At 45.9% G+C, this 25,328-nt stretch overlaps 1 protein-coding gene across 1 annotated transcript in view; it reads right to left on the reverse strand.

Moving 5' to 3' along the window:
• The window catches only part of BANK1 (B cell scaffold protein with ankyrin repeats 1), a 213,299-nt gene that overhangs the window by 115,110 nt on the left and 72,861 nt on the right, over positions 1-25,328 (reverse strand). The window contains exon 7 of the mRNA XM_060247386.1: positions 15,594-15,790. Coding sequence (XP_060103369.1) covers positions 15,594-15,790 — 197 coding nt within the window. The remainder of the gene's footprint in view (positions 1-15,593; positions 15,791-25,328) is intronic.

The following is a 25,328-nucleotide window of genomic DNA, read 5'->3' on the forward strand; positions in this document are numbered from 1 at the left end:
AGCACAGAATACCTAAAGCAGCACAATACAATAAACACTGGTTTGCTGCTATGCTATCCACAGGCTGAAATGAGCAACACAATTGCTGTGCGCAGGAAGCACATTACTTATTTTTGTCTTTAGGTGGAAGATTAGCTGTAGTTAAAGGACTCCTAGATACTTTCTAAATTAATAGGAGGGCTTTTGAAATGGGAGACAATCTGTTTCAAAGTTTGTAGACAGTTTTATACTTTATCCCTGTTTGCTTATAAACACAATGGCCATACTTACCTCTTCAGTGGCTATGAGAGCCAGTTTGGTGTAGTGGTTAAGTGCGTGGACTCTTATCTGGGAGAACCGGGCTGATTCCCCACTCTTCCACTTGCAGCTGCTGGAATAGCCTTTGGTCAGTCATAGCTATCATAGGAGTTGTCCTTGAAAGGGCAGCTGCTGTAAGAGCCCTCTCAGCCCCACCCACCTCACAGGGTGTCTGTTGTGGGGGGGAGAAGAAATAGGAGATTGTAAGCCGCTCTGCATCTCTGATTCAGAGAGAAGGGCAGGGTATAAATCTGCAATTCTTCTTCTTCTATGTGCTACTTCTATTCCCACCACCCACTTTTGCTGGCAAGTTCCAGCTTGTTTGTTCAAGCTCATACAAAGTGCTGAAGATGGAGGTACCTTGGAAAACCTTGGAGAGGGGTTCTGCCTTCAGATCCTGAAGAGATCCTGGATTTTTTTTGGCCTTCTTCTGTGTCTATGCCCAGAGGGAAACTGGGATAATGGGCCAGGGCATTGTGCAGGGAGTTGGACTAGATTACCTTTGGGGATATCTTCCAGCTCTATGTTTCTATGCCTCAGTGGTTCATCCCATGCCTTGCATGGTGTGGGGAAAGTTCATTCTCATTCTCTTCCCAAGACTTCAGAGAACCAGTGTCAGTCAAATGTTCAGCTAGGTGGACCAGTCTAAGGTAGTGTTATACATTCCATTTACACTGCCAGCCCAGACCTCTTTTCGGACTGCCTGTCTGGCAACTGTCAGATTGCAGGACTTCTTCTGTGTAGGGCTTCTTCTCTGGTAGGACTAGTCTAGAGTAGGTTCAGAGCACACCTTCACTTTCTGCGTTGAGGAAGGTGTGGCAAATGGTTATATTTCAAAGGGCATTTGGTGAACAGTAAATTGTTTTGACAGAAAGGCTGTGCCTTTTTAAATCTTGCATATTGTTTTTATCTTGTTGGGCTGCTATTATTGTTTAAATGCCTTAGTGTTTTCTTACCTGCCTTATATTTCAAGTATTTTAAATATATGAATAAATGACCAAATGGCATCCTTTATCTGGCTCCTTAGCAGAGAGTGATCCTAATGAACAGCAAGAATGATGAGAGGTAGAAAGAAGGAGCCATGACCAATGTTCCCTCTAAGATCCATAGTGTTCTAAGCAGAAATTCTACCTCGTGAGTAAAAAAAGCTAGTAGCATTAAAGTTGAGCGAATCTACATTTGACTATCACATAAATTAGTTTTTTAGAACATTACTTCCATAACCCTGTAAAAATCTCAGAAGAAAGTCATTTAAATTATATTTAAACTATATTTTAAGAATAATTTAAACATTATAAGAGAAAACAGAATCAAGTCAAATTTCACCCACCCCTTTCCACTATATCGATAGACCTGTCCTCTGGAGAACAGGTCTCTCAAACCCAGTCCACTATATTGATAGACTTGGGCTCTAGAGAACAGGTCTACCCATCCCTTTTCACTCTGTTGGTAGGCCTGGGTTCCAGAGAACTGGTCTACCCACCCTATTCCACTCTACTGGTAGGCCTGGGTTCCAGAGAAGAGGTCTACCCACCCCTTTCCACTCTATTGGTAGACTTGGCCTCTAGAAAACAGGGTTACCCACACCTTTCCACCCCAGTCCACTATATTGGAAGATCTGGCCTTGGACTATTACCCTGTGCTGAGTCTTAGACAACATACCAACACGGGGGGGGGGGGGGCGACTCTTGCAGTCTACTTTGGCTTTTTTTTAGTGATATATGACAACCAGCATTACAGGTCCAATATCACAGAGGAAAAACACTCACTGTCAGAACCCTGCCTAACCTAACAAACAGGAATGCTCAAATGTTATCAGCCTGCCAAAACTACTCATTTTATTCAAATATTTATATCCCACTTTTCCCCGTGTCTCAAGGCAGCTTACAAATCATACTGAAAAGCATAAGAGGGGTGTGCAAAAAGCAAACTTCTTTTCTTGCTCCACTGTAGCCTATGGGGGCTATTATAGTCAACAGCCCTATAGGCTATAATGGAGAATCAATTTGGGGGTATCTGGGGCTCTGGGTGGCTTTTCTCATTAACTGAGATACCTTTTCCTCCTCCTCCTGTTGCCCTCTCAAGAGCGCTTCTTGTGTTCTGTCCATTAAATCTTCACCTTTCTTTATAAACTGGAACCCTTATATATTCTTCCCCTTTACCTGTTGCCTGGTGGCTCAGACGCCTTTCCTGATTAGCCACTGGGAGAGGCAGGTATCTTTGATCTGATCTAGCAGGGTCCTTTTGATCTTCTTAAGAGCCCCATTTGAACTCTTGCTTATTGAGCTTCAGTAAGCAAGAAGGACTATGTTAAAATTGGTTTATTAACAATACTCTTTGTGATGTCACTTTATTATCATATGTTTTCATTACCTTTTGTGATGTTTGGAATGCTTTTGCATTAAGACTAGGGATGCTCATAACAAGAAAAATTTTAGGTCTGTGGAGGCTCATGGTTCATGAACTTAACGAACCATGAACTTCCAAGAACTTAACGAACCATGAACTTCTGGTTTACAAACCAGTTTGTGGTTCATGAGGTCCATGGGGACCCAGAAATGGACTTGGCTCACTCACATTATACTGCAGCTGTGGTGCAATCCAGAAGTGGGCTCAGGAGCTGACTCCCCATGGACTGCCCTAATGGACCAAATGGTCCACTTAAAAAAAATGGTCTGTGGTTAGTCCACCAAAACAGCAAATGCACAGACCAGGCAAAGGGACCATGAACTGGTCTCCAGTTTGTGATTAATTTTGGTCCATGGACTGGTCTGTGCCCATCCTTAGTTGAGACTTTTGGGGAAGAGAAGTATAAAAACGTAAGCAAAACAGTACTGCCAAATAACAATTTTGTTCTAGACAACATTTACACAACACAATGGTGGGAGATGTTCCGTGTTACAAAATCATGGTTGTGTGAAACAGCCCTTGAAGTGTAATCTCCTGTAGCGCCGGTCCTAGGTTTGTTAACTTTTTTGCTCTCTGCTACTGATGTACAATAGTAACTAAAAAAGATAGCCATAGCTTGCCAACAAAGTATACCTTTCTTATCAGTCCTGATTATTTAAGCAAAGAAATTATAAGACATCCAAAATGTCCTTCTGAAGTCCATTATTCTGAATGGGTTCAAGAAGCTCACAGTATCTGTAATTCTCTTAATCAGAATTAGACAACCAAGTCAGGAATAGCAAAAAGTATTTTATGGATTTTCCATCAATCAGTGCAAATGCTGCAGCATCCACCTTCTAATGAGCATTGCAATCATTGAGCTTAAATGCCATCATCTGGAAACCATTTGAAGGTCTATAAGAGAATTGTCAGTGGGCTGACTGGCATTAAGCCATCGCTGTAAGTTTTTTCAGTGCTGTGTTTCAGTTGGAATCTTGATGCTGGTGCGCAGCAAGTTGCCTGCCTTTGCTGGAATGGAACCATACGGTCATCAACACTGATGACTATGTCTTAAATGAGGAGAAGCAGAGGTTTAAAGAGGGGGATGAGATTTTACCATTTCAAGCTTTACTCAAAGAGGGGGGGAAACCCATGATGCCAATTTCCCCCACTGGCCAAAGAAAAACTGGGCCATGGGATGCTTTCAGACTGCTAAAGCCAATGATGTCTACTCTGGGAAAGAATCTGGGAGCCCCATGTTAGAACTACATGACTTGAGAGATCTGGGATCAATAAGTCCTGCAGTTGTCTTTTTTTTAATGCTAAAAGTAGCGTTGGAAGGGAGTGGGACATGATAGAGAATGAATGGGCCAATGGCTAGAGAGTAGGCTAATCTACTTCCTTCCCCTTCCACTTTCATGTCCTCCAGTTTGGAGCTGCTGTTTGCCTGTTTTCCCCCCTAAAATAATAACAGCTCCAAGAAGGGGTGGGTATTCTATCTGATGTTTATATTGTCTATTCTCCAAGGAGCTTAGGGTAGTATATACAGTAGTTCCTTCTGCATTTTATATTTACAGCGACTCAGCAAGGTGGGTTGGGTAGTCCTGGTCAGAGTGATAGCCCAAAGTCAACTGGTGAGCTTCATGGCTGGGAGAAGATTTGAACCCAGGACTCCACAGGCATTCTGAACATGCTAAACCAGAGGTGGCTAAACTGCAGCTAATGAGCCACATGTGGTTCTTTCACACATATTGTGTGGCTCTCCAAGTCCCCCACCCCACCCCATCACCCAGCTTGGAGAAGATATTTCTGTCTTTAAATCACTTCTCCAAGCCAAGCCAGCTGGCAGCTTGGAAAATGCATTTAAAGTCAAAGTTGCTTTCTTTCCACCTCCCTTCCTCATCTATTTGCTTTCCTCCCTCCCTTCCTGTCTTGTTGCTCCCAAACATCTGACATTCATGTCTTGCAGCGCTCAGATTTCTGATGTTTATTCTTTGTGTCTCTTACATTAAGCAAGTTTGGCCACCCCTGTGCTAAACCATCTTTTCTAATTTCATTGGGAATGTTGCAATGAGAAAACAGTGCAGGGAGAAAGAGTTATGAGGCTGCTGTTCTGACGAAGTGTCAGCAGTTGGTAGCAAGTATCTAAAAGTTGAAAAGTAAATTGCCCCTATGTTTATATTGCACTGAAATGACAGAGTAGGTTTTGGAGAAAGGATGGAGCCACATTGTCTTCTCAAGGAGATTAAAATAATGCACAGTATGACATTTTATTAGCACTCACAATCATATCTGCTTTGAGAAAAGAAACAAAAACCCAAACTGAATTCCAAACTTCAGAAGGATACACTCATTAAAGAAAGTGGGAAGCATCCAAAATAGATATCTATCCTTTTCAAGGCCTTCTTAATGCTACAAATTCCAGTGAATAGCAGCAGACTGTAAAAGCAGTAACAAGTACTTTCACTGAATTTTTATTCTTTAGGAAATGGTTGCTAGGGCAACCATGAGACTAGAATTTATTTTCTAGATCACTTGATTACTTACTATGGCATCACTCTCAACCCTGGATGAATGTAGTTTCTACTTATTTGGTTAACTGATTTCAAATCTGAATACTAGAACAGAAATCTGACTTCAAAATTTTCACTTTATACACTCAGATGAATATAAACATAAAGGTGAATGTAAACACAAATACTCTAGCTGCTGGTATAACATAATATTTAAGAAAAGGAGCTATGATCCAAGAGGTTCAGATCTTAGCCAGGGGCCTGGTGATCTCCCAGAAATTTCAGCTCATTTTCAGACTACAGGGATCTGTTCTCCTGGAGAAAATGGCAGATGAACTCAGTGGCATTGCTTCCTCGCTGAGCTTCCCTCCCTCCCCAAACTCTACCTTCTTCAGGCTCCACCCCAAATCCCCAGGAATTTCCCAACCCAGTGTTGTCAATTGAAAATCTCACCCCTGCCAGGAATTCACTTAGACAAGCTGCTTTCTCTCAGCCTTCGTCCCTCTAACTGAAACATGAATATAGAAGAGGAGGAGGAGATTGGATTTATACCCTGCCCTTCACTAGGAGTCACAGAGCAGTTTACAATCTCCTTCCTCTTCCCACAACAGACACCCTGTGAGGTAGGTGGGGCTGAGAGAGCTCTGACAGAAACTGATATTGAGAGAACAGCTCTGATAGAGTTATGACTGACCCAAGGTCACTCCAGCAGGTATATGTGGAGGAGTAGGGAATCAAACCTGGTTCTCTCAGATGAGAGTCTGTGCACTTAACCACTATACCAAACTGGCTCTGACTTATGACAGCATACCTTACATGGCCATTGTAATGCTTATATGATACATTAGGTGCTTTGGCATTATAATTCCATAAACTACTAAAGAATGGGATGCAGGAACATACTCATGAGCATTTAAGAAGCAGTATATTCACTATGATGGAGAAGAGGGCATGACAAAGCTGATACTTCCTCTGTACTTGCTGGAATTGCATAAAGATTTAAAAGTTTTGTTTGACGTCACTAACTGAATATGTGTTGTTAGACCAGCTTGCTACCCTTTGTGGTTATATTAAAGATCCTTTCCAAATATCTTGCCACCAAGCAATTTGTTGAAAATATGTTTGTTGATTGCAGATACATTAGAGGCTTTGAAATGAAAGTCCCTGCAAACTGCATCGGTTAAGGAATGACTTAATTTGTGGAGTAATGTGAAATTGGCTAAATTAAAACAATTTGTTTAAATGGAACAAAATCCATCTAAAAGAGATAATTGTTATCATTTCCCCCCTCTTTTTAGATATCAGATTTGTTACCGTAGACTGTGTCTTTGAAATATATTTGCTATGAATACTGTATGGTTATGAAAATGTGAGTCAACTGAGCACTCATCTGTTCTTGTTTGTTTCTCTTTGTTTTCAATATGGTGGCATTATTCACTTTTCTTCATCGTCATCAAGAAATGACGTGTTAAAAGCATGGTAGATAAAATGTCCAAGCTGTCTCCTTGGATCAGATCAAGGGCCAAGGAACTCTGCATCTTATTTCCCATAGTGGTCAACGAGATGTTCCTGGAAAGTCTGCATGCAGGAAGGCATATAGAGCTGCAAGCCTACTCTTCTTGCTTCTCCTGAGTCAGCCCCGTATCCAGAAAATTTTTGTTAGGGGGGGCCTCAAGGGGGCAATTTAGTACAGTGGAACTGACTATATCACAGGGGGGTTGTTAGGGACATATAGAGGAGGAGAGACATGGCTAGATGAAAATGGGGGGTGGGGAGAGCAGCACCTGGGGCAGTTCAGAAATAATAAAGAAAGGTCAGCATTGCTGAAGGATCTGGGAGAGCCCCTTGTGGTTTTACAGACACAATCTGGTTCTGTTGGCTAGTAGGCAATAACCCCCTGAGCAGCCCCTTAACCCCAGTGCCAATGGGCTATTCTCCTTGTGTCTCCTTCCTACACCACCCCCCGCCACCTTTGCAGGCAATCCAAGAGGACAAAGACAGAAACTTCATCTTTCCAGGGATCTGATCCTGATAGCAACGACTGAAAGTGGGGAAGTGTTATTGGGAAAGGAGATTGGGCACTCTGACACCCCAGTAATGTGGACCTTAGTTCTCCCAGCATTAAAGCAGAATTGCCACCCAAATGGTCAGATCATAGATGGGATACAAGACCTGAGTAAGAGTCAGCATTACATCGATCTTAAAATTAGCCTCTGGAAGGCAAGCTTTCAAGATTCCTGGAAGCAGGTTAAGCTGACTTGTTTTGTTTGGCTCCAGGCCACCAGTCAGCAGAGGCAGCTTTTCTAGTTTTCTGTCCATTATGCTGATACCGTGAAAGGAACATGCTGTGCAGTCTTATGTGCACAAAGATATCATAGTACACTTTATAAAAATGGGCAAAGTTCAACGCAACAGTTGGCATTAGTGATACTGCTAAAGGTTCACAATTGGCAGTTAGTAATGCTTGGCTCCAATCCAAGGTGTTCACAACCCAGGAATTCTTCTTGGGTACAAATTGTAAGCTGAGCTGGAAAAGACTGCACTCTCCTGCCTCCTCGTTCCTACTTAAATGGCTGCTGTAATGGCAAAAGTGAGGTTTTCATCTGACTTGAATGAGAGAAAATGAGTTGAAATGGAAATGAGTCCAGCCCTGCATCAACCATCAAATATGTTGTTCCAAAAGAAAGTTATATTGGAGCAACATTCTGAATCCCAACATCCTGATCCTCATACATTCTCAGAAGATGTTGTAACACCTTAAGAGGGTTGTTTTGTGAGAATAAAATGGAGGGAGAGGGAAATTGTGAACTGCTTTAGGTCTCACTGGAGAGAAAGCGGTATAAGCACACAAATCCCTTTTTATTTGAATTGGGGTTGGCCACAACTACCTCCAATGAGCCTACAAGCTCTGCTTTTTTTTGCCATCATAACTTTGAGAGAGAAAAGGTTGCCTCATTACCATGTAGTACCATAAAAGCTATTTATAAGTTAATGTCACTCCCTGATGCATCCCTCTTGAGCAACGTTGAAGATCAGGCTTTGTTGTGCTCCTGCTGTAGCTGTGGAAGTTACTTTCACTCAGCTATTTAGATTCCACTAGAACCATCTCATCAGGGAGACAGTCCCTGCCTTCCTTTGCCTGAGGCCAGCTTGGATGAGCTCCTGCAACAGAACACATGCTGGGCAATCTGTTCTTTCCCTTCCTCCTTCTGTGACTAAGAAATTAATATGGCTGCATATCGTGAGATGCTGAGAAGGAAACGGCATCCTTTTGATCCTGCTCCACTAATGGGCCATTCCTGCTCAGGAACTTACTATGATTCAGATTCACAATCACTTCAAAGTAAAGCACTTTGACATTCTGTTGAGAAGGCTCGGCCCTTCCCAGCCAAGCCGGCATCGCCGGCGTTCAGGCTGGGGGCCGCATTTGCCCGCCTGGAAGAAGGAGAGCAGGCTTCGACAGCCCCAGCCCATCCGGGGTCTGAGCGGGGCGTGGCGCCAGGGCTATATAAGCCCTGGCCCCGCCCGACTCAGTGCGGCTGTCTTCTCGGCTCTCTGTCTGGAGAGCCACGTGTAGATCGCAAGGGGATCGGGCCTTGCGAGCCTCGACTGAGGGAGCTGAATGCGGCTGCGGTTTGCCGTGGTTTGACGCGGCGGCAGCGGAGCGCGAGCGGCGGGTGCAGAGCAAGCGCGGGCCAGCTGATTTTCGTCCCTCAGGACCGGGCGGCAGCGGCGGCGGAGCGCGAGCGGCGGGTGCAGCGCAAGCGCTGGCCAGCTGATCTTCGTCCCTCAGGACTGGGCTTGCAAGCACTGGACAGCTGATTTTCGTCCCTCAGGACTGGGTGATATGCGCGCGGGTTCGCATGCGGCGGCCATTTTAAGCCTGAGGGGGTCGGAAAAGCGCGCGCTGCGGCCATTTTGCTGCCGCACGAGGCCGCTTGTGGGGGCTAATTTTGGTGGCTATAAGTGGCACAGGGGGGGTTCTTTAGGGGCAGTTGACATCTTCCCCCACTCCCCCCCTCCTACCCTTTAGGCCAGTGTGAGTAGGAGCTCGCCTTGGCTAAGGGAATTCAGAGCAGTGCATGGGGCTTGGTTTTCCCGCACTTTTCTGCCGCCGGGCACCCCCCCCCCCCATTTTATTGAACCCCTGTTAACTAGCCAGTAGATGCTGACCCATGCAGTGACAGGAGAGAATTTGGAGGGATTTGATGAAAGCTTAAATACGCTGAGGAAGGATTACCAAAGTCATGTCACAAGTAATAATGTGCAGCTTAGCCCTTGGCCTGGAGGTTGTCAGTAGTAGAAGAAGGCTGGATACTAAGCATTCTTGGACTGGACTTGAGAGGTAGTCTTGCAAGATTTTGGTAGTCATCTACCCCACGTTGAGATGGAAAGATTGTCAGGGAAGGGAGAGAAAGCGTGGGCAGGCATGGGTCTGGAATAGTAAACAGTATTTTTCATTGCAAAACCCAAGTACTTTCCACTACACTTTGCTTAGAGGTACCACAGACGGCACTGTGTATTTCTTACCTCTAATCCCATGAAGTATGAGCTTGCAAGACTCAGCATATGAGGTGCTGAGGATTTATGCTCTGCAAGTACGATAGAATAATATGAGACATACGCTGATAAGGAACAGCAGCAGGCATGGCCAGATTTTAAGAGTGGAATGGGAAGCATTGTTCCAGACAGCAACAGAGAGTTAGGTTGGGCAGTTTTCAGTTATCTTAATGATCATGTACATGACTCAATACCATACTGTAGACCCATGAGACTCACAGGGGGCTTTGCTTTATTTTGCCTCCACCCTTCCTCTCAGGGTTGGGTGGCTCACATTAGCTAACTCAGTGACTACTTGGGTGCTTTGTGGGCTATTTTGGTCACCGTGGTGTGTACCGCTTGGTGGAAGGGCAACACTATGGCACTCAAGACGGGTTAAGGAGGGTCCATGGGTAAGCTGCCTGCCTACCCGTCTCGGGGGTGTGGTGTGCAGCCAGGTACAGCGGAGAAGTAGGGACAAGGGGGGCGAGTCCAGTTGGTCATCATTGGTCAATTGAAGGCATTAGAACAGTAGATGGTTGCCATTGGGGCTCCCATATGGGATGGGTGACGCCGCGCTTCGGGGCGGTAGAACACCCCCCCCCCCTATTCCATGTGGTGAGGACTGTAATTGTTTTACAGTTGTCCAGGAACCATAATTAAGAGGGTCCATACCCCCCGGTTAATTGTGCTGACTGTATTGGGTTGTACAGTTGTCCAGGGACCATAATTATGATGGTCCATATCCCCGGTTAATTGTGCTGACTTTATTTGTTCTACAGCTGTCCCAGGAACCACAATTGAGATGGTCCATACCCCCGGTTTATTGTGCTGACAGGCATAGATAGGGCCTGGTTTTGCTTCATGTCGCTTCACCCCTCCTTCTCTGGCTTAGTGGTCGGCGGGGTCTTAAATTGGCATATTCTTAGGGCCACTGTGGTGGGTGGACAGGATTAGGTCGTACTCATGGCCCCTAAGAAGGGACGGGGAGGCTCCATAGGCATGCAGCCGGCCCGCCTGTTACGTGGGTAGGGTCAGCAGCCTTGTTCTGTGGAAGAGACAGGCCAAAGGGAGCGGGTACGGCTAGCCAGCATTGGCCGCGGGTGGCACTAGAGCAGTAGAGGGTCGCCATGGGGCTCCCTTAGGGGAGGGGCATCACAGCGCTTCAGGGCGGCGGCGTGTCTACCGTTTGCGGCGGAGATGCTGGCTCGTTTGTCTGCCTTACAGGGTTGCGCAGTGGGGTACGAGCCAATGCAGGAGCTGGAACAAGACGACGACCCGGGCAGGGGTCCGTCAGGTGAGCAGCCGGCGACGTACAACTGTCTCCATGCCGGCTCGAATGCCATTGGAGGTTGGTGGTAAGATCTTGTTGCAGTAGACTCCGGGTGGGTCTTGAACGCCATTGGACGTAGGTGGTATGATTTTGTTATAGCAGACACCTGGGTGGCCCTGGGGTCCTGTTCCAGTACCCCCACTGGGTACGTGGAGCGGGGATTGGGACGCAGGAAGGCCGGGAGCACCCGCTGTGCAGTGGTTTCTGGGTTGCCATGGGGCGTGGGGCCTGCAGAGTTCCGCCCCCCAGGGGTATGGCTTGGGTAGCTCTGGATTCCAGGAGCTTGGTCTACGGGTGGTCCCGGCGTTGGCGCCCGCAGTCCCCACATTGCCGTCCCTCCACAAGGGGTCCTGCCTTGTGGCAGGCAGCTCTATATACGCAAAATGGAAGGGACGTGGCCGAGTGGGCAAGGAGGTGGGTGGTTTCACCTTTGAATCCTATTGGCAGCATACCTTTCCGCATACTACCATATGGCGATACTTCGAGGCCGCGGGGAGATCATTTAATGGCTGTTATACGTGTCTAAATCCTTCAGGGAGAGTCGGAGACGTGTCCAGCCTACTTCACAGACGAGCTCGACAGGAAAGAAGAAGAAAACCAAAGCGCTTATGGGTGGATAGGTCAGGGGCAATCTGGTTGCCCAGCGTTTTAATTTAGGCGGGCGCCATCGCTGGGGCATATACGGAATTCGGCGGTGCGGCATGGCTGCACTACAGCGAGGCCTTCCGCACGACGGCCGCTGTTAGCCCGGGGTTACCTGGCAACCACGTCAGCCAACAGCTTTGGCCGGGGTTGATGTCCCCGGCAAAGCCTAATATTGGGGATCGGTCCGATAGCGGACACGTGGTACAGAGGCAACACCAGCAGCTTTCTGCAGGGGCACGCCTCGCGGATGGCTGTTCGGTGTGGGGCTGAAAGTGCGATAGGCGACATTAAGTCTGCATTTCGTATCTTGCCAGTGCATCGCAATGCTTTCGAGCTCATGGGGCCTTTTGCTAGAGGGCGAATTCCAGGGGATAGCGCCCTTCCATATGGATCATACCCTCCTGATGGGCTGCATTTCAGCGCTTGGTTACATTCCTTCCAGGACTTAGCCATTACGCCGGGGTGCGCATGTGAAGCCGGTAGGGCCCAGTTCGGTGTTTACCTTTTAGGAATTGGGTGGGATACCCACAAATGGGTGTGGCTGACGGGAACAGGAATAACGGATCTTAAAGCCCGGTCGGCTGCCCTAAGAAAACACCGCCGGTTGGCTGCCCTAAGAAAACACCGCAATTGCAGCTGGTGGTGGGTCACCTTAATTTTGCATGGAAGGTGCCCCCCCCCTTTTTTATGGCCTTTCTTTGTGGCGTCTGGGTGACGCTATGAGTTAATTGCCCCTGGACCCATGGTAGCTTGGGAGGCTGAAGCTGGTTGGCCCATTCGATGGGTTTTAATGCCTGGTACCAGGGGGGCTTAGGATAGAGCGGCTTGGACCGAACCGCGACGCTGCAGGCTGGTCGGCCGATCTCGCCAGCTCATATTAGGCATCTGCCTGTTTTGGAAAGAGAGAGGTATGGAGTCGAGCATTATTTCGGGCCGACTGGCGGTGTTGGCCTTTGGTAGTACAGTTCATGGGTCTGCGGAGAATACCCGCTAGTAGAGGGGCATATGACGAGGGGCATATGACGGAGCAGCTTCCCAATTCTGGCAGTTGAGGGCACCGGGTGACCGCTGGATAGTGGGCCGGTTCCGTGGCACAGGTTATGCAGTCCCCCTTTCAGGGCCGCTCTGCATCATGCGGCCTTGTTGTTGGCCCTCCAATTTTTCGGTGCTATGTATAGTGAGTTGGCTATGTAGTTTACGAGTGATACCGCGGGGCAGGCGCCCCAGGCCCGTGAAGTTAAAAATTGGTTGGCCTGTGGCGGTTGGCAGCTTTTATTAAAAAGAAAAAGAAAGGTGCACCGGTGGTCACCTAGACGACAGCGTTGTAGGCACCGGTCGGTCATTATTTGTTTTGACAATTCTCTGTTTTTCAGGTGCTGTGGCTCGTAGTGAGAGGTCTCATCTGCGGACGCAGCAAGGTGTTCGGGCGGTCCATCGTGCCGGGTGCTCTCCAACAGGCGCCCAGCTGGGTGTCAGTGATGGTGCAGTTGGAAGAACGGCTGGGTCGTCGGGGCCTGTGTTGGCCCATTGCCGTGCGGAGAGAGGAGGGCACCTCCTCCGCGCATCTTGGTCATCCACCTGGTCGGTCTCAGGGGAGCACCCATGGCCTAGCACCAAGTGTGCAGGTGGTCTGCAGGGACTGTAGAGGGGCTACACTGCTCAATGCGGGGGACTGCAGATCACGGGAAAGCCTTAACCGAGCGGATCTTTCCATGGGGGATTGATGCACGCGCAGCTGGTGAATGGCTTGGGCCTGGCCGCTCAGCAACAACCTGACTCTGGCGGGCTTGTGCTGGGGGCAGGGTGGCTCACCCTTGGACAAGGCGGGGTCCGGGGGTGACCCCAGGGCTTGTCTTTTGGCTGGTCCTAATATGGTCAGCTTGATCGCCAGGCTGGAGTTGGAGGTGACCTTACATTTCCCCTGGAGGGATTGAGCGCGCTAGGCGCAGGGCTAATAGGGCACTACAAAAAGCCATGGAAGATGTCTTGGGAATTTTCCTCCCTCATCCGGCCATACAGGTCGATGATGCTGACCGGTATCGGTCGGATGGGGTCCATCTATCAGATTTGGGCAACCGGGCCTTTTTTGAGGAGATTCGGCAGGGTTTGCGGTCGGCTCTGGGCCGCCCGTTGGGGCGCTAATGCCTAAGCAGAGGCTTGGCATTGGCGGTGGCCGGGGAGGTGTTGGCCACAGTGTTTCAGGGGAGCACCTATGGCCTAGCACCTTTGGTGCGTGTGGTCTGTATGAACCGCAGATGGGCTACACGGCTCAGTGCGGGGAATGCAGATCACGGGGAGCCTCACCTGCGGCGGATCTTTCCATGGGGGATCGATGCTAGCCCAGGTGGAGAAAGGCTGGAGGCCTGGCCGCTCAGTTACAACCCGAATATGGCGGGTTTGTGCTGGGGGCAGGGTTGCTCGCCCTTTGACAGGGCGGGGTCCGTGGGTGACCCCAGGGGCCTGTCTGGATAGGTCTTACCCCTGCCGAGTTCACAGATTAATTGAGTTTAATAAAGCGGCCCGGTTTAAACCCAATACTTGTGTCTGTCTCTTATTTCGACTAGGGGGGCAAGGCTCGGCCCTTCCCAGCCAAGCCGGCATCGCCGGCGTTCAGGCTGGGGGCCGCATTTGCCCGCCTGGAAGAAGGAGAGCAGGCTTCAACAGCCCCAGCCCATCCGGGGTCTGAGCGGGGCGTGGCGCCAGGGCTATATAAGCCCTGGCCCCGCCCGACTCAGTGCGGCTGTCTTCTCGGCTCTCTGCCCTCCCACCCTCCCTTGGCAGTACAGGTTTCAACCGGTCGCCTTGTTGGGGGCCAAGTAGGAATTTTTTCATCTCCGCACAATTGGCCCATGTGGAGTTGTTTTTCGCCTACTTTGTACTGCCTTAGAGTGTTAGGTTTTGGGGGTGGATTATAAGTTGGTCGCTGGCCGGGGAGGTGTTGGCCACAGTGTTTCAGGGGAGCACCTATGGCCTAGCACCTTTGGTGCGTGTGGTCTGTATGAACCGCAGATGGGCTACACGGCTCAGTGCGGGGAATGCAGATCACGGGGAGCCTCACCTGCGGCGGATCTTTCCATGGGGGATCGATGCTAGCCCAGGTGGAGAAAGGCTGGAGGCCTGGCCGCTCAGTTACAACCCGAATATGGCGGGTTTGTGCTGGGGGCAGGGTTGCTCGCCCTTTGACAGGGCGGGGTCCGTGGGTGACCCCAGGGGCCTGTCTGGATAGGTCTTACCCCTGCCGAGTTCACAGATTAATTGAGTTTAATAAAGCGGCCCGGTTTAAACCCAATACTTGTGTCTGTCTCTTATTTCGACTAGGGGGGCAAAGATCAGGGAGGTACAAAAACCGCTTCTTCATTTCAGCAGAACGTTGGCACAGGCTGTTCAGGATACATTTGCAAGAACGTTTATGTGTTGTTGTTTTTTGACAATGTGGTTCCAGATCCTTGTTGCACACTGTAAGTGGTGTATTAATACCTACAAGGTACAGAGTTGTGAATTTTCTTTCATTCACACAGGCAAGGACAGCTATGTAAATTAATGCAGATCCAATCCAACCTTTGCAATCACATGCATAATCAGCAGAACATTACAGAGCTCGCTGGAGTAAGCCACAGCTTTCCCCCCTTCTTTTTATGCATCTGATAACATTTGCAAACTTACTGCTTGTTCAGGACTTTTCCCTACAACTGTGAATGTGTTCTCCCCCCTCCTTTTGGAATGTTAGAACAAAGATACTCCCAATGGCATTTCTAAATATGACAGGTGTCTCTGCTTCTCTGAAAGAAAATTGTCTTCTCTGGCAGCACCAGCAGCAGTTCCTAAGAAACTAGTTATACATATTATACAGCTCTTGCAGGACAAGTACAGATACTTACTGACAATTCTTTAATGATTTCCTGAATCTCTTTCTGGCCATGCTTCTCTGCAACGCATGCTGGGCTTTCTCCATACTTATTGGTTACCTTGCAAGCCTGAATAGCCCCAGGATGTTGGAGCAGAACAGTAGCAAGCTTCTTTAGTCCAAATTTAGCTGCACAGTGGAGAAGAGTAGGAAGTTCTTCCAAATGGGAGCCTGCATTGAGAAACAATTATAAATAAGCACGTTAAAAAAAAATCTTTGAATTATGCATTTACTTTGAGAGCCTGGAGAAAGTGGTATATACTTTTGTTTTAATCACCTTCTCCAGTATAATCCTCCTTGCATTTTGGGATAATCATAAGGGAAGCAGGGTATCAATTACATGAACACATGAAGCTGTCTGATATTGTTAGTGTATCAAGGTTATTGTCTTCTCAAACAGCTAGTGGCTGTCCAGGGTCTCAGGATGTGTTCATTTCCATCACCTAAATTCCTGATCCAACTGGAGGTGCCAAGGATTGAACTTCAGACCTTCTGCATACAAAGTAGATGCTCTACCACTGAGACACGTCCCATTCCCACACAACCTGTCATCCGTCTGATACAAAATGCCTTTTCACTGTTCTTTTCACTATTTGTCCTTGTGAGTTATAGGCATGATCCACATCCTTCACAGGTAGTTTACAAGAATACACAAAAGGGGCCAAAAATATGCAGTGCTTACAATTATGTTTGCTAATTTGAAGAAAAATAAAAGTATTCATACAGTACTGCAGAGCGTTACATTCAGAAAAAAAGGGCTCCTGTAATAATTCACCTCAAGAATAGGCTACTGTAATGCCCTCTACATGGGACTGCCCTTGACTCGGACCCGGAAGCTGCAACTGGTGCAGAACACTGCGGCCAGGTTGGTATTGGAGCTGCCTTTACAGGTGCACATCCAACCTGCACTGGAGACGCTGCACTGGTTGCCTGTAGTGTTCTGAGTCTGGTTCACAGTGCTGGTTATGGCCTTTAAAACCCTATATGGCTTGGGACCTGTCTACCTTCAGGACCGTCTTTCCCCACACGAGCCCCAGAGAGCACTACGATCAAGCTCGTTAAATCTGTTAAAGATCCCCGGGCTAAAGGATGTCTGTTTGACCACTACAAGGGCAAGAGCCTTCTCTGTGGTTGTGCCTGCCCTCTGGAATGCCCTTCCTGAGAAACTAGGGCCCTGAGGGATTTATCTCAATTCCGCAGGGCCTGTAAGACATATCTGTTCAGGCAGGCTTTTAATAACTACAGGTAAATGGAGGTACTTTTAACATCTACGTGTGTGTGTGTGTGTGTGTGTACTATCTACCCCACAGTATCATCACAATTTAATTCAAAACAGACAGAATGCCATCTGAACTGTATTTAAACTGTTTTAATATTTTAATAATGTTTTATTGTTATAATGTGAATCTGTCATCGAATTGTGACTGTTAGCCGCCCTGAGCCCATTTGGGGAGGGAGGGATACAAGTGCAACAAATAAATAAATAAAAATCAATAAATAAAATAATTTAAAGAGTACAAGCTGGCCCTTATTACCAAACACCAGTTTGTTGCAGTGCTTAAGTGTGCAGACTCTTATCTGGGAAAACCGGGTCTGATTCCCCACTCCTCCACTTGCAGCTACTGGAATGGCCTTGGATCAGCCATAGCTATCGCAGGAGTTGTCCTTGAAAGGGCAGCTTCTGGGAGAGCTGTCACGGCCCCACCCATCTCACAGGGTGTCTGTTGTGGGGGAGGAAGATAAAGGAGATTGCGAGCTGCTCTGAGACTCTGAGATTCGGAGTGGAGAGTGAGATATAAATGCAATATCTACTTCTACTTGAAACGCAGGATTCGGGGGGGGGGGGGGTAGGGGAACAAAATTCTGGGAGTCTGGTGACTCTGGGAGCCCCTGGAGCTAAGCAAGTTGTGCAGTTTGCTTTTATATGGTATTTAAGGCCTAGCTGGTGTGAAAGGGGCCCCAGCAGGAATCCATGGGCTTTCCCACATTCTCATTTTTCTCACTTGTGTGTTTCTTGCTGCTTTAGTTCCACCCACACCCCCATTCTGTTCATGTTTTGCTCCCTCTAGTGATTGATTCAATATTCTTCTTCTTCTTCTTCTTCTTCTTCTTCTTCTTCTTCTTCTTCTTCTTCTTCTTCTTCTTCTTCTTCTTCTTCTTCTTCTTCTTCTTCTTCTTCTTCTTCTTCTTCTTCTTCTTCATCATCATCATCATCATCATCATCATCATCATCCCTTTTATTGGCTTACTCAGGCATAACATGAAATAAGGACAGACAAGATATACAGTCTAAGATTAAGAACAATAAGCTAATAAAATTTATAGTGAAACATGCCCCACATAGATTTTAATGGCTTTCTCCAGAAATTTACTAACAGTCCTTGTGATTTCTATTTCATTATCTTTCTGGAGGCAGCGGTAATCAATCCCATTCACTAGGTTACAGAGAAGGAGAGAAAGATTTCCAAACAGTTCTCTCTGGGGATTAGAATATAACTAACAGTCCAGCAATATATGTTGGATGGAATCTGGGCTTTGTGTCCAGCTTTAAACCCTGCAATTATATCTATATGGAGTTATATGAGACATAAAGCAATGCAATATTGAATCAGTCACTAGAGAGAGCAAAACATATATGGAACAGCCCCACCCCCCAGCAACAGGAACACATAAGCAAGGACAATGAGAATGCTGAAAAGCTCTTTTATTTGGGAATCTGTAGTGCCTCTCAGCAGCTCTGGAAACAGACTTTCCTTGATAAACCCATGGAGAGGACAGTGGACAGAAAAAAGCTCGTCCTTCCATTTTGCTCATGATGCTGAATGGGCAACAGAACTCCTCTGACAACAGCGCCAGAATCTTTGGAAATGAAAGAGAAGACAATCGTTCCACAGCACTCTAATGACTTAGACATATAAAGAACACAGAGGCTTAGTGTCTAAGAGCTGTGCTACCTAGAGTGAAAGGAGCTGGAGCAGGAAGTGTGAAGGCCTGGAGATACAGTATTTGTTTGGCAATGAAATATTACATTTACTTCTTCTTTGGCATGTCCTTCAAGTAAGTAACACTTTATTTTTTCATATGGAGTCAGAATAGAGTTGTCTACTCTTGAACCTGGGATCCACTGTAAACTCCGATCATCTATTTTTCTTGTCTCTAAATTATGATCACTATATCAACCATCTTACACCTCCGGCTTCCCTTCCCAAGAATGAGAACTTTATAGTCTTAATACCTCTTCCCTAGTCCCTTTCCTAAGTAATGGGGGCTTTCTTAATGATAAATCATAGCCTAGTTCTCCTTGCATAAGGTTAAGGAGAATGGTAGGGTTCCCAACACTGCCTTGGCAAACATTGGAAGATTTTTCGGGGGGGGGGGGGAGGATGAAGTTTTGGGATGATGTAACTTTTAGGTGATGCTCCAGGCTGCCTCTCATAGTCTCTATGGTAAAGAGACTAAGAGAAATTTCTAGACCATGACTATATAGAGGCCATTTTTTTCTCCCACTCCTCAGTTCCTCAAGGGTGGGCAAAAAGGAAGCCTAGGAAGAAAGTCTCCTCCCCCCCTCCAGTGTTTCAAGATACTGTTGCTCAGTTAAAACATAAAGAACTCAACTGCACAGCAGTGGGAAGCCAGGCAATGGGTTGGATTCAGTCAGTTTTTTCATGGGTGAAAAGTGGAGGAACTGGTCCCTTTTGACTACCAAATAGGCTATGCTGTAGATCATGGGACCTGCATAGTCAAAAGCCCTATGGGACTGGTAGGGGGTTGCCAGGCAGGGGGAGAGAGGGAGCCTTCCAGGAGGTGGGAGGGCCTCCACCCCAAACAGCAATGTCACCAATGTGATGATGTTATATGGAAGTGATGCCATCATGTCAGGGACATTACATGGGGACACTGGTTTGAGGGCAGAACTCTATGTTAAAATTGTCCTCAAACCATAGAGCTTTGCCCTCAAACTAGAGTGTCCCTGTGTGATGTCCCCAGCATGAGGTCACTTCTACATGACATCATTACATCAAGGACATCACTGTTTTAAGGGGAGGGGATCCCTCCTGTCCAGCTGGACAGAAGCAGGGAGAAGCCCCACAAAGCAGGGCTGCTAAGACCTGGAGGCTAGCAACCCTAGACAAGGGGGGCTGTAGTAAGGAGGAGACTTGGCTGAAATTGAGCAAAAAAGCTGCTTGGATCCAACCCACAGCATTCAGGTGGGGGCGCAGGTCCCACTTCATTATTATTCATCTTCATAGCCCACAGAGCTCTATTTAATGGAATTCTTTTCTTTAAAAGTAATATCTTCTGAAAGGAACAGGAAGACAGACAAGTTGTTAAGGCTGATAACTAATGAGCATTCCTGTCTCTCTCAAAACAATCCCATTGTCTATGCACCCCTACCCTTGTGATGCATATTTGTTATCAATGAGCTTTTAACTGCACTTTTGCCCTTTGTGGCCTAGTTAAACACATCATTTCTAGAGGGGATACAGTGTTATAATTGGACATATAATGGCTATCCCCCAGCTCCTCTATGGTCCAGAATAACAGCTGCAGCTAAAACGTGTGAAGAAGAACACCAGTTTGTTAAGTATCCAGACCATTTAAGATGGCTGTGATCATAATTGTACATTTGTGGATGAGGTCATTAAGCACTGTTCTGAAATAGCAGGTCAGGAGTTTGTTGTCCCTTTTATTTGTCACTTGGGATGCTTTTGAAGAAGGTAAACTGAAATCAATTCTATTGTTAGCAGCTGCAGCAATGCAATCGGTGGTGGTGGTAGAGGCGGAATTCTTTCTTCACGCTATTTGGAAGGTGTATTTTAAAGACTATGGATATACTCACAATGCAACTAGAAAAGGAGGGATTTTTAATGTAAGAGAAATTAGGAGCACTCAGGTTTATTTCTTTGTTTTTAAAACTTATCCATTGCATTTGCAGCCCAGGCACTGGGAGCAATTTCCTGTACAATACAGCTGCCCTAGCCAAACTTGCAAATCAAAATACATGAAGTGTGATAAAAATACCTTTTAAAAATCACAAGGTGAAACCATGGAGGCACAAATACTCCCTCTAAGCTGTGGAATCTTGTGAACAAAACTTCTGCTTTGTGAACTATTGGCATTAAAGTTGTGAGCTACTGCATAAATTACAGTTTCCTCTGGGGCCATTTTTCCTGAGCTAAGACAAAAATGTGTGAACTGAAGGCTAAAAAACTGTGAGCTGGCTCACACCAAATCAGCTTAGAGGGAACACTGGGCACAAGACACAGTTTCCAGGTCACGACACTAAGTCTTGAGGACACAAAACAAAACTTGTTACACACCAGCTGGCAGTGGGCAGGCAGGCAGGCAGGGCTAGCTGGTTCTCCTTTGGAATGTTGTTCTAAAGGCATGGGAATGAAAAAGCTTGCTGCATTCTTTCACAGTACTGAGCACCATATTAGATATGAAAGGGCAACAGTGTATATTTTATGCATATTATTTCCTCATTCATGCACAGAGTTGTCAGCTCTGGGTTGGGAAATTCCAAGAGATTTTGGGGGTGGAGCCTGTGGTGGGCAAGGTTTCAGGAGGCAAGGGACCTTAGAGCAGGAGTGTCAAACATGTGGCCCGGGGGCTGAACCAGGCCCCTGGAGGGTATCTATCAAGCCCCTGAGCAATTGGCTGTCATCTGATTCCTTCTCCCTCTCTCTTGCTCCCTTCTGCATCACAGCTTGCTTTGCTAGGCTTGCTCAATCACACAAGAGCAATAGAGCAAAGCCTCTATTTTCTCTACTGGCTGAGGCTTCTCCCTTGGGGAGGAATAGTTTGCTTTGCCAGGCTCAATCCCACAGCAGAGTTACGGAGCCAAGCCTGTCTTCCTTCTGAAGCTCCTCCTCCTCCTGGTCCCCTGGGGAAGGAAGGAAAGAGCTAGAGCTTCCTTTGCCCAGTTCCCTGGATCTCATGAGAGAGATACAAAGAAAGCACCTTTAAGATCAATGAGTGCTAATGTTTTAAGCATGTTTTATTTTAAGCTTTTAAAAAATCTTTGTGTTTGTGTCATTTATAAAGTTTATATCTCTGCTACTTGGCATTACATTTTATGACAGACATGGCCTGGCCCAACAGATCTGGCCCTCATAACAAATGAGTTCAACACCTCTGCCTTACAGGGATATAATGTCATAGTCTCCACACTCCAAAGCAGCCATTTGCTCCAGGGGAACTGACCTCTGGGAGATCTCCAGTCCTATTAGAGTAAAGAATGTAGAGCAGTGCTAAGAAAGAACAGCAAGATTAGAGTCCAGTAACACCTTAAAGACCAAACAAAGATTTCCAGGGTATGAACTCCAAGAGTCAAAGCTCTCTTTGTCTTGTATCTGATGGAGCTTTGACTCTCAGAAGTTATATTCTGGAAATCCTGTTGGGCTCTAAGGTGCTACTGGATTCAAATTTTGCTCTCCTACTACAGACCACCATGGCTACCCACCTGAAAAGAGAGAATGAGCTAGGACTGCTAAACCCTTCCTCCTCCCTGTTTCATTTTCCTGTGTTCTCTTTCCTGAAGCATTTCCCCCAATAAAAGCAAAAACTAAAAATATAAACCAAAAATGTAAAATACTCTGTGTTTAGGAAAACTTGAAATGGCTAGTCATTGCAAGCTTCTCCCTCTGCTCCCAGGTCTACTCAGATTGGCAATGGCTCTTCAGTGTAATATCCCCCTTTGGCTGTGGGTTCCCGGGTTAAAGTACTCACCAGGCACCAGTTATAAGTCCATTCAGCAGAGACATGCTGGTTCAAAGCATGAACCCTTTATTTCCAAGGTCAGAGAACTCCAGTAGGGTATAGTTTCTAACTAGCCATATAAACGCTGAAAAGTGAAACTGAGCCCCACTCCATTAAAATACATTGCATCACACACAAAGCTGCAAGGAAAACACAGAATGGATTTTCATTAAGGTCTCTGTGCCCAGACAAACTACTCCCAAAATAATCTGTCTGGACACAGAGACCTTAATGGAAAGTCAATTCTGCATTTTATTTGCAGCTTTGCAGGCCCAGAATCACTTCCTGCTTCAGCCTGCAGACAAGGAGGAACGAGCTGGGAACTTTGGCAGCCTCAAGGCTTCAAAGGGTGAGGACAGGAGGGGGGAGAAAAGAGCCCTTGGGCCTAATTAAAGCCCTGGTCAGCTGGTTCTGTCCCACAGGCAGGACACTTGACACCCCTGCCTTAGAACAACAAGAGGCCTTGTTGTGCTGAGTGAAGCTGCCACATGGGCTTATACCTTGAAAAGTGGCCTTTCTAATGGAGATCCAGATGCCTTTACATCTTTGTTTCATTCCATGCAAAGCATTTAGACTTCCTCCCCTCTCCCCTTTCCCATCCTGGACATACAAGGAGGCAAACACATGAATAAGCAGCTCCTGGGGTTTTTGGCATCTCGAGCTCGGTGGGGTCCGCGGAGCTCCCCTTCAGCAGCCCCCTGAACCGGGCAGTAGGAGGGGTGCCACAGTTGTGGCATCTTGAGGGGGGCCCTGTGTGCACTGGATTACATCTGGAAGGGTCTCCTGACAGCAAGGGGCTCCACAAGAGTCAGGGAAACAGCAGCAGCTAGTCCCTGTTCCTCCTGTCCATTCCAATGCTCCACCGTCATGGTTGCCATGATGGCAGCTAGAGGTGAATGTCCGACTGCTTTCTTCTTCTAACAAGCTTTTAATATATCACTCTTCTACCTTAATCATTGAAATACTACTATGCAAGTAAGTCTATTTTTTTAATACTACCGACTAATGGATCGACTACACCGCCAATTGGGACTGTTCAAAAAAAGGGGAAGAGGAGGATACCCCCCGCCTTCCCTGCAAGGGAGGCTTCAAAAAGACAAAGAACAAACTTCTTTGTTAATTCTCAATAATTTAAATTGGACTGAGCATAGATATTTGAACGGATTTGGTTTACAATAAAACAAGCTATAATGAGAACATTATTGTATTACAATATGGTCTGAATAAAAGCTGGATGCACCTTTAAGAGAAATGCATTTGATACTTGATCGGGACTGAAATGGTTACAACCGAAATGTAAGAGAAAAGCACACTGCTGGAGGAGATTTAGAAGGATAGACTATCTGGGACTTTGAAGAATTTTTCAACTTTGATTATCAGACTGAGTTATACTGTGGAGAAGATAGCGTTCCAGCCTGAAGCGCTTGATAAAAAAGATGTTTTGGTTACCATATTCTCTTTAAAGCAGGAAATCGGTCTGTTGGCAGAGCTGATACAAAACAGGGTGGAAACTTTTATTTTGAAATACAGCGAAACTGAAAATCTACATGAGCGGAGTGGTAAAGAGACCCCAGTGATATCTACGGAGTCGAAGGAAGTGAATAAAGACCCATTGGGAAAGGAGTAGAAAGAAATCAAAATGGAGACATAGTACACAGTTATAAAGAAGATGCGGAAATCAAGACTGATTAAAGTTTTTACAGGAGGAATTGATGGCATGGAGGCCTCACCACTTTTAGCAAATTGGATGAATGTGCCAAAGGGAGAAGAGGCAGACTTCATCAAGAAGATCAAGACTTGGAAAGCTTTCAAAAAGAAATTGGTCAACATTGAACTAATAAAAGGAAACTGGTGTGTGGCTTTGAAATGGCAAGCGAGGTTTTAAGAATTTGGATGTTTCTCTTCTGTTTGTCATTTTTATCTATGGATTGTATATTTTTAAAGCTAAATAGAACAATTGAATAGAGAGTGGGTTATAGAGATTGTATGATTTCTTCCTTAGGCAAAATAAACAAGTGTGGGAGATGAGGCTGTTACTGCTTATTAAACTTGTTTTTTTTAGAATAATATGAAAATAGGAGTTATAATCTCCAAAAGTTTTTAAAGAATCTTAAATATTCAAACCAGACAAATAAGTAACTTGGGTCAATTTATAATAAAGTAGACAATACAGATATTTTATATTTCTAAAGATCTGCTCCTGATGTTTTTGATTTGAGACTCTGTTTATAATGAAATAGACAAAGTATTGTGTTTTCTGTTTTTCTTCTTTCTCTCCTGCTACAAATAATTAAGTTAGTATTAAGGATAAAGAAATTATATTCATCTCTTCTGCTTATGTTTATTCTCAACATTGTCAAATTAATTAATTAGTTCTTATTTTTAATATTACTAAAGTTAACTGGTTAGTTCTATCTTGTGATTGGTTTTCCCCCCCTCTCTTTCTGCTTTTCTCGTTTGTATGTATTGAAGATGTATAGCTTAAATTTATACCATAAGCAATAGAATAGTAAAAATATATATAAGGAAATAATAAGACTGTAGAACTTAATGGTTATATTGGGTTAAAATTCAAAGACTTGCAGGTAGAAAAAAATTGGTATTATGCTTTGAGATAGAAATGTAACTGATATATTTGCTGCCTATTGTTTTTCTATCTTGTTCTCCCTCCCCCCTTTCTCCTTTTTTTGCTTCTGTATTCCCGCTTTATTCTTTCTGTTTATGCCCAAACTTAATAAAAATTTGAAAATCTAAAAAAAAGAATAAGCAGCTCCTGTTTTGTCCCTAAGTTAAAAGATGGAATATGGCAACAGGATTTTTCTGTTGATCTGAAGGTCTGTATGTGCCTGTTCTATGGTGCTGGTGATCTCTTACAGAACATGCTCCTGTAGATATATGATAGCAGTAGGCTGAATAAGAACTGAAAAACTGTCATGCAGCATCAGAT

This window comes from Heteronotia binoei, chromosome 9, assembly GCF_032191835.1.
Source record: "Heteronotia binoei isolate CCM8104 ecotype False Entrance Well chromosome 9, APGP_CSIRO_Hbin_v1, whole genome shotgun sequence".
Classification (NCBI taxonomy): domain Eukaryota; kingdom Metazoa; phylum Chordata; class Lepidosauria; order Squamata; family Gekkonidae; genus Heteronotia; species Heteronotia binoei.